At 38.5% G+C, this 10,081-nt stretch overlaps 1 protein-coding gene across 1 annotated transcript; it reads right to left on the bottom strand.

Moving 5' to 3' along the window:
* Positions 1–259: 259 nt before the first annotated feature.
* atp6v1aa (ATPase H+ transporting V1 subunit Aa) lies at positions 260–10,046 on the bottom strand. The gene is made up of 15 exons (XM_073860727.1): positions 9,891–10,046; positions 8,843–8,940; positions 8,502–8,630; positions 7,985–8,199; positions 7,744–7,881; positions 7,337–7,488; positions 6,515–6,677; positions 6,204–6,312; positions 5,991–6,113; positions 5,767–5,881; positions 4,681–4,744; positions 4,352–4,555; positions 4,098–4,192; positions 1,237–1,415; positions 260–1,003 (listed from the first exon to the last, which is right to left on the bottom strand). The coding sequence occupies exons 2-15, from the start codon at positions 8,922–8,924 to the stop codon at positions 918–920; spliced, it is 1,854 nt and encodes a 617-aa protein (XP_073716828.1). The 5' UTR covers positions 8,925–8,940; positions 9,891–10,046; the 3' UTR covers positions 260–917.
* Between the last annotated feature and the right edge of the window lie 35 nt (positions 10,047–10,081).

Genomic DNA, 10,081 nt, shown 5'->3' on the forward strand with positions numbered 1-10,081 from the left:
TTCTCTATCCTGCTGACACAAATAAACAAGTTGTGTTATTCACGGTCTCTGGTGAGTTCTGTATCATGTACTAACTTGAGCATGTACAGTGTGAAAAGTTTCCAACAGCTCATTTCTTGGGTTTTTTATTATGTTTTTTTACATTGTATTATACCAAATATAAACTATATTGTTGTTTTTTAGCAATAAAATAGGTGCACTTTAATAAGAACGAGAGATGAACTTCACAGGATGACTCCATCTCCATTAAAAGACACAGTTTTTCCAGAGTTTCCGATATTTTTATTCTTTGAAACTGAAAACACTACAACACACTGTTAACGTACCACTACAGAGGTCACAATTACCTAACCGCACGCTCATGCACACTCCAAATCACAGACACTCATGTTAACACACTCACGTGAATATGATGACAGTAAAGGAACACACAGAGCAGAAATCACATTAGGGACAAAACAAGAATCAAATAAATATATAGGAAGCCTCCATGATTCCATTTTGACTTCCGTTGTTCCCCGTTTTTGTATAACACATTTCTATTGGTCACAGAGAAAAGGGGGTGGGAATAAACACTGCGCTCCCCTGTGCTCCAAACACAAGCAATGAAGACTCATGGGAAAGCAGGTGATGCGGAAAAGATGATGAACGTTTTCTGTCGTTGTGCTTAAAGTGTTTGGTCTCAGCACAGAGAGATACAGAGGCATTTGCTTAAGATGTTCAAATACAATCTTACAGTTCAAACACCAAGTTTTCCTGTCAGCTAGTGTGAAAACACACTGTTTTAAAGACTTTCACTTGTCTTGTTTAGATCAGCAGTGGTGTATATTAAGACTATAGGGACACATGCACACAGGAGCACTGGGAAATCCACTGCACAGCACAGGGGAGGAAAGATGTGAGGTCAGAGGTTGAATTTAGTCCTCGAGAGTACGGAAAGCATTCTGCATGTCTTCTAGCAGCTGGGCGTAGTCGGCTTTAATTTTTGCCTCACCCTCTTTGACCGGATCCTACAACAAACAAAAACACATGAAGTGATGTCGAATCGGAGGCGTAATCAGTCGTCACAGACAATATATCTAAGCGCGCACCATACGGATCCTATGTATTAAAAATCCTTTAAATGAACCCTTTTGAAAGCTGAAGCATGTAATTTTGTTGCGTTTAAAATATTTCCCCCGAGTTTTACTTAATCTACCATATTATATATCATAAATCACTACAGCAATCCAACAGCCGGATCCTTAAACTTCATGGAGCTGAGCCTGTAAAGAATTTCTCCCATGTGTTCACGGATCTGCGCCCAGGTGATCTTGTTGTCGCTCTGAGCCGTGGTCTCGACAGCGTGCCGTGACATGTCATAAAAAGCTATCGTGTTGGACAGGATCCCCACAGTCTTATAAAATGGACAAAACCTGAATAAAAGAAAAAGGGGAGTGAGACAGAAGATTTAAATGACTGATAAAGAGCAAGAATATTGAAGGAGGGCTTTGGAAATGTCTTGCCTTTAAAGGAATAGTCTACTAATTTTCAATATTAAAATATGTTATAACCTTAACTAAGAATTGTTGATACATCCCTCTATCATCTGTGTGCGTGCACGTAAGCGCTGGAGCGCGCTGCGACGCTTCGATAGCATTTAGCTTAGCCCCATTCATTCAACGGTACCAAACAGAGATAAAGTTAGAAGTGACCAAACACATCAACGTTTTTCCTATTTAAGACGAGTAGTTATACGAGCAAGTTTGGTGGCACAAATTAAAACGTAGCGCTTTTCTAAGCGGATTTAAAAGAGGAACTATATTTTGTGGCGTGGTAGCACTTTTGGGAGTACTTCGACTCGGCGCAGTAACACCCTCCCTCTCCCATTATGAGAGTGAGAAGGGGAGCAGACTTTTCAGGCAAGTCGAAGTACTCCCAAAAGTGCTACCACGCCACAAAACACAGTTCCTCTTTTGAATCCGCTTGGAAGAGTGCTGCGTTTTGTTTTGTACCACCGGACTTGCTCGTGTGGCTACTCGTCTTGAATACGAGGAGCGTTGATGTGTTTGGTCACTTCTAACTTTATCTCTGTTTGGTACCATTGAATGAATGGGGCTAAGCTAAATGCTATCGAAGCGTCGCAGCGCGCTCCAGCGCTTACGTGCACGCACACAGATGATAGAGGGATGTATCAACAATTCTTAGTTAAGGTAATAACATATTTTAATATTGAAAATGAGTAGACTATTCCTTTAAAGGAAAACACCAGAGTTTTTCAATATTTTACTATGTTTTTACCTCAATTTAGATTAATTTTATACCTATCTTTTTTCAATCCATGCACTTTTAATTTTTGTACAGCGCTTCGTGAATGTGTTTGCATTTAGCCTAGCCCCATTCATTTCTATGGCTCCAAACAAAAGTTTTATTTTGTGCCACCATACTTACTCGTGTAACTACTCATAGGGCTGTCACGATTATGAAATTTGTCTGACGGTTAATTGATTAAAAAATTGTGACTTAATTACCTGTATATTGCTCTTTCCCCGCCATTGACGAGTTATCTCGTCAATCTGCAATACCGCTATTATCCATCAGGTGGCGCTCTTCCGCAACTTATAAAAACAGGGCAAACAGCTGTATGTCTGTGTATGTTTTAAAGATCGCTCTGCATCTGATCTCTATCAAAAGTCCTTCACAAAAATGGAATTATCTCAGCTTTTTGCTCAAAATTTTGTGTTTTTGATGAAACCTACACATATAAAAACAAAACACATGAAGGTAGGATAAAACGGATTTTTTTGTTTGAAAGCAGAGGGTCTGTTCTTTTATTTCATATATTGTATGTTTATATATTTAAAAAGGAGCATTTTCTGGAAGGCATTAAACTTTTGTGAAGATCATGAAAAATGCTGGCGGTGAAAGAGTTAAATTCTCATACATTTTTTTTGTTTATGAAATAATTTTCACAGATTGTTGTGATTATTTAAATTAAATCTTTTGCAAGGTTTATCTGGCAGTAAATATTTATACACCTTTTGAAAAATAATATCATACTGTCTCGTTTATACAGGCGCTGCAGCTCCCTCTTGTGTTTTTTAGAGAGGTGTGCAATCATCGTGGGGATCTGAAATCTTCGCGATGAGGTCAAAAAATTGAAATGAGAAGATTATTTAATCATTGTGACATCCCTAACTACTCATTTAACAGTCTTTAACTCTTTCCCCACCAGCGTTTTTAAAAAAAGTTGCCAGCCAGCGCCAGCCAGCGCCATCGTTTTTCATGATTTTCACCAAAGTTTAATGCCTTCCAGAAAATGTTCTTCTTTAAATATATAACAGACCCTCTGCTTTCAAAAAAAAAAAAAAACGTTTCATCCTACCTTCAGTGGTTCTTTTGTAATCAGCTTTTGAATATGGGTAGGTTTCTGCAAAAACACCACATTTTGAGCAAAAAGCAGAGATAATTCAATTTTTGTGACGGACTTTTCATAGAGATCCCATTCAGAGCGATCTTTAAAACAGACACGGACATGCAGCCGCTTGCCATAGGGCGGGTGTAGGCAAGTTCGGTCCTACAGAGCCGCAGTCCTGCAGAGTTTAGTTCCAACCCTAATCAAACACACCTTAACAAGCTAATCAATGTCTTTAGGATTTAGACATCACTTTAGATTATCAGTGCTTAGGCTAAAATATGCAGGACTGCGGCTCTCTAGGACCGAACTTGCCTACCCCTGCCATAGGGCAATACTTCCGGGTTTAAAAAGTTGCGGATAATAGCGGTACTGCGGAAAGACGGAAAATCTCGTCATTGGCGGGGAAGCGTTTTCTCTTAATTGACGAGATATCTCGTCAATAGCGGTGAAAGAGTTAAATAGGGAAAACATGGAAGTGTTTGGTGGCTTCTAAATTCATCCCTGTTTGGAGCCATAGAAATGAATGGGGCCAGGCCAAATGCCAACACAATCACGACTCGCCGCACAATGACTAAAAGTGCACACATTGAACAAAGATAAATATGTGTTAATTTGTCTAAGTTCAGGCAAGAACATAGTAAAATATTGAAAAACGGTGGTGTTTTCCTTTAATACAATGATGGTTTCACAGATACAAAACCTGTCATAGGGTGTGTAACCGTTCTGTTGTAGAAAATCATCTTTAATGAGCTTGGCCACTTCCAAAGTGATCTTATCCGTCTCAGCCAGAGAGCCCTGTAGACGAAAATAAAATCTACAATGAATCAGCATACTGTAAACACAATATATAATCTACACACATACATCCTTACATTCATTGATTTATCAAAATTGTGCATCGCTCCCAAGCAACCACAGATTTTATTTACAGAGCACAAACAAACTCCACTTCACCTTTCCAACAAGCTGCACAATTTCAGCCAGGTCTTCTTCCTCCTGCAGAATCTCTTTGGCTTTGGTACGAAGCGGGACAAATTCAGGGAAGTGTTTGTCGTAGTATTCGTCCAGGGCTCGTGTATATTTACTGTAACTGATGAGCCAGTTAACAGATGGGAAGTGTTTCCTCTGGGCGAGCTTTTTATCTAGACCCCAAAAGACCTGAGGAGAGAATCAGCATTAATGAGAAAAATATATTAAATATTAATACACTGAAAGAGTTTATAAAATGATATCATAGCCAAACGTAACTGTAATTAACAGATATTTATAGAAGGTCCGCCCACCTGCACAATGCCAAGAGTGGCTGAAGTCACAGGATCTGAGAAGTCACCACCAGGGGGAGACACACTACAAGGAAATATTCATTCAAAAGAGTCAACCAATCTTTAAAAACTCACCAAATGTATTTTTTTTCTACATAAAATCATCCTGCATAATATAAAGAACGTTCTGTTACAATACAACACTGATATCATTATTATTGACTAACTAAGTCCAGGATAGATTGAAAGCAATGTGAAGGCAATTTATCTAACTTTGATGTACAAATCTCATAATCAGATTATCAAACTTTAGCCTGGATTAAACAGACAGGGTTACAGATTATTACCCATATATAACTATATATAACTAGGTCCTGATCACACTTTTTGGGTTTATTTTGTAAAACGGTGGCGGCTCGTGACTGCTCATCCGAGGGGCGCAAATTCAAAATAAGTGTTCGGCGTGTCTTGTGTATTGCTTGTGTTTTTAAAATATGTGTTTGTTGTGTCATGTGAACCATGTGCATCACGTGTTTTGTCAAAATAAGTGCCTGCTGCACACGCATCAAAACCGTTTATAATAAAAGAGACGCTCACGTTCACAAAATACATGCAAGACACTCCCTTAACAGTAAACTTTGATTACACGTGAGATTATGCGAGTATCTGGCAAACGCGAGCATCTCTTTTATCATAAACCCTTTAGACACGTCTGCAACAGGCACTTATTTTGACAAGACACGTGATGCACATAGGATCACTTGACGCACAGAACACATAGTTTGAAATTACGAACCACACACATGATGGCCGCCACTGTTGTAAAAACAACCACAAGACTGTGCATTTAACTGGACACAAAATATTGATATAAGATCACTTTTGTAATTTAATATTTTATTTTACAAGCAGAAGCAAATCCGGTGAAGTAGCTTGGATGAGCAGTCCGATTTCACATCCCTACATACGTAGTGTTTATCAAGTAATATATGGCCAGGCCACTGGATGGTGCAATTGGCCAATCAGAGCTGAGTATTCCAGAGAGCCGTGCAAAAACCACTATCTGCCTTTGGCATTAGTTTCAGTTTATTATACACATGTACTTACGCTCCTACAATGCTGACACTGCCCTCTCTCTCTGGGTTACCCAGACATTTCACTCGACCCGCTCTCTCATAGAACGATGCCAGACGGGCCCCAAGGTATGCTGGATACCCACTGTCTGTGGGATGAAAACAGAAGGGTATGATTAACCAAAAAAAGCACAGAAAATTGTTTTTGTTGCCTATTAAATAACAAACATAAAACAGAGACTGGTGAGAATTGCATACCAGCAGGCATCTCAGCCAATCGCCCGGAGATTTCTCTAAGAGCCTCAGCCCAACGGGAGGTGGAGTCTGCCATCATGCTGACGTTATATCCCATGTCTCTGAAGTACTCAGACAATGTGATACCTGTTCACACGCAATCACATAAAGAAGTTTTAGTAAATACACATGACACTTTTTGTTTTTCATAACATTGTTTATGAACATTGGCTTTACCAGTGTAGATGGAGGCTTCTCTGGCAGCCACAGGCATGTTGGAGGTGTTGGCCACCAATGCTGTTCTCTTCATAATGCTCTCCACCTTTCCATCCACCTCCATGGTCAACTATTGTGCAAAACTACTGTCAATCATCTTAAAATCACCTAAAGATTTTACGTGCATTTAAATTTAAAATCACATTCACAAGTCTCAAATGAGGACCGATAGCAACATTATGAAATTAGAAAATTATCTTTCCTTTTCTTTTTGTGAGTGCAACCACATTGCTAGCTAAATCATATTAAGTGACCAAACTTCACATACTTACCTCTGGAAAATCTCGTAATACTTCCGACATCTCGTTTCCACGCTCACCGCAACCTACGTAAATGATGACATCACTGTTGGAGTACTTTGAGAGAGACTGAGAGATCACAGTTTTGCCACAGCCGAAGGCTCCTGGGATAGCAGTGGTTCCTCCCTGAACACACCTGTAAAACACACATAAGCACAAAATCAAGAAAATTGATTTTGAGGGGTGTTCCAATGCTTTTGTCTATGGGTCAATGACGTAGAAAATAATTATTTTGTGCCTGCATGGTTCAATTGAATGTAAAAAGGTTAAAATTTCAAAATAATTTAGCAGATTACTTGCATACATTCTCTTTTTTGAGGACCTTTTTTTAATGAAAGTATAAATATATTCATAAGAAATGTGGAATAAAATATAATCATCTTGTCAGTGTAATATGATTTTTTTACATACATTTTTACATCATTTGTCAAAGATTATTTAGAAAACAAAGCTGTTTTCAGGACAAATATTACAAAAACGCATTACATGCCATCAAGGTGGATAAAATATTTAATATTTCTCATTCTTTGGCGCAATTGGCGTTTACACCATTTGACATTTTCAGATCCGTTCACTCTTAACCTTCATAAAAATGGAGCAAATGTAATTTTTTTTATTGCATAAAATTAACATAAATAAACTATGTGCATTGAAATAAACCTGATGCGTGCTTTTAAAACAAAGACTTTTGAATTTCTCATCTTGCCAAACCGTTTTTGTTACTGACCACTATAAATTGTACACTTCTTTGACTATGTTGAAAGACAATAAGAAATGACTGCGTTGGATGCTTACGGAAAGAGGGCGTCCAGTACTCTTTGTCCCGTCAGCAGAGGGTGGTTGGCAGGTAGCTTCTCTGTAACAGGCCTCACCTGTCGCACTGGCCACACCTGCACCATTGTGAACTTCTCCTTTACTCCTTCAAACTCTAGTTCCAGCACCACATCCTGACACATAAACATACACACAATGAAAAGCAATGTTCCAGTGTTTAAGTCATTTGTGATTTCTTTCTTATATAACATAACATCTAGGATTTTTCCTGCAACTGTCACCTTTAGGTTGCTTGACAGGCACCTTTTCTTGCTTTGAAATTATTTGTATTGTGAAAAGCACTGAACTAAGTAAGACTCACATCCATGTCTATGAATGTGCGGTACTATTTAAAGACATGTGAGAATGAATGGATGTGTGTGACTCACAGAGACATCATAATTTCCTGGTGGTGCGAGGTAGGTGACCGTTCCCCTGCTGCGGGGCGGCAGCATGATCTTGTGTTTAATGAGAGAGTTCTCAAGCACCAGTCCGTAGATATCACCTCCTGTAATGTGACTGCCAACCTGAAACACCAGAACGAAAGGTTTTATTCCTTAAACTTTAAGCATGCAATGCACAAATTCATGCTTAGTACTGTACATACAAAGACCTACACATTCTCCTTACCCTCAGGTTATGAAAGGGAGAAAACTCCCATTTGAGGTCCCTGTTAAGAGCTCCAATGTTAACTCCTCTAGGGATATAGATGCTTTTGGTGAGGTCATTAATGTCTCTAAGGGGACGCTGAATACCATCAAAGATGGAACCCATGATCCCGGGTCCAAGCTCAACAGACAGGGGTTTTCCTGTACGGAGAACAGGATCACCGACAGATACTCCGGCTATAGTTTGCTCAGGAAAACATGAATCATAGACAAACAACAATAGAACATACTGATATGATCTAGGAATTATGTATGGAATTATGAGATAATAACAGTATGACCTTGAATATTCACTAGTCAATGCATCATGGAAAGATATCAAGACACATGCACAAACACATGGCAATACCAGAGTTCTGTTGTTGTTAGTATAAAAAAAGTGTAAAAAAAAAAAGAGAACAATCTCTCTATGATTGTGAGAATTGTTGTTATTGTGCAGATGTAGAGCAAGAAAATCACTAGTCAATGATAAAGGATACAGGTCTCTTCGTACACCTGGATGGTTGCCATGTCACCCTCCAATCGGATAATTTCTCCCACCAGCTCACTGTGGCCGACACGCACCAATTCATACATGGCTGCACCTGCCATGCAAGTGGCGGTCACAACTGTAAGAAAAAGAAGCATAATTTAACCAGGCTGTCACATGACAAATGTTTTTAATTGTTACATTTGTGACCCACAGTCAGTATAAACTGTATATTTATTTAGAAGCTTGGTTTCCTCAAATCTGTGGTATGGTTAGGATATACAAGATAAAATAATACAAAATAAGATTTTTAAAACTTCAATTTTCGAAATTAAGATATTTCTGTTTTACCTGGGCCTGACACTCCATGCACATATCCGAACTGACTCTCACGCTCCTCATCTCGGATCTTAGGCAGCTTGGAAAAGTCCATCTTGTGTATGTGAAACCTGAGAGAGGAACTGCACGAGTGATTCAATCTAAAACTGTAACACTGCATTTGAGTTTATGTTTTCCAAGACCTAATATTAATATTACAAGTTGTTCCATTTAATGAGAAGCAACAGAATCACAATGTCTACTTTTTGTGCCAATACATTACATACTTTAGGGAAATGTTACTTAAAGGGATAGTTCACCCAAAAATTAAAATTCTGTTATAATTTTCTGACTCTAATGTTGTTACAAATCTGTATACATTTCTTTATTCCAATAACCACGAAGAAAGATATTTTGAGGAATGTTTGTTACCAAACCAATCATGGGACCCATTCACTTCCATAGTAGATAAAAGGAATACGATGGAAGTGAATGGGGCTTATGAACGGTTTGGTTGCAAGCATTTTCTCAAAATATGTTCCGTTATGTTAATCAGAGGAAATAAATTTATACCGGTTTGTTACAACATGATAGTGAGTAAATGATGACAGAATTTTTATTTTTGGGTGAACTATCCCTTTAACCTTGTGATGGTAATGAGCACAAAATTTTAAGATAACATTCACACACAGACTACTTTACATTCACTTACATTCCCTTAAACCTACAATATCATTGCTAGATTAAATTGTTGACCACACTGCGAGACAGCAATGACAGATAGCACCACTATGGCAGATCGGTATCCATTTAGACTAACAGTACATTTAAAATAAAATTTAATGCTGTACATAACGTACTAGAACTAAAATAAACCCTTTAACATGACCAAAACTATTGAATAACAAGATGTAGCTGGCTGGCAAAGGGAACCATTTAAAGTCAGGTGACAGATGGTTGCTAGCAAAGCCTCTGATCAGCAAATACTCTATCACCCGTGTAGAAAATAAAATATGATCAAATTGCCAAGTTTACTAGCATTAAAAATGAAATGCAGAAATAACGAAAACGGAAATCTTACTGTATTAGTGTGAAATGAACGACAATCCTTGGAATATCAGCGAAGGAATAAAAATGGTCACGACGTAGATCAGCTGACCTGGCCGGATTAAGGAAGTCAAGGTAAACAGTACCGAAGAAACTTCGCCATTTTGGCTCCGCTACCGGCGACTTTGTTGGTCGAAAAGTATAGCTCTGCGGCTCCAACATGGC

The sequence above is a fragment of the Misgurnus anguillicaudatus genome, chromosome 22, assembly GCF_027580225.2.
Source record: "Misgurnus anguillicaudatus chromosome 22, ASM2758022v2, whole genome shotgun sequence".
In the NCBI taxonomy this organism is placed as follows: Eukaryota; Metazoa; Chordata; class Actinopteri; order Cypriniformes; family Cobitidae; genus Misgurnus; species Misgurnus anguillicaudatus.

Excerpts from the sequence above, each read along its gene's own strand:
- atp6v1aa (XM_073860727.1), bottom strand. The coding sequence starts at position 8,924 with ATGGACTTTTCCAAGCTGCCTAAGATCCGAGATGAGGAGCGTGAGAGT. Across the intron at positions 6,678-7,336 it reads GTACTGGACGCCCTCTTTCC|GTGTGTTCAGGGAGGAACCA; the intron begins GTAAGCATCCAA and ends TGTGTTTTACAG. Across the intron at positions 6,114-6,203 it reads AGAAGCCTCCATCTACACTG|GTATCACATTGTCTGAGTAC; the intron begins GTAAAGCCAATG and ends GCGTGTGAACAG.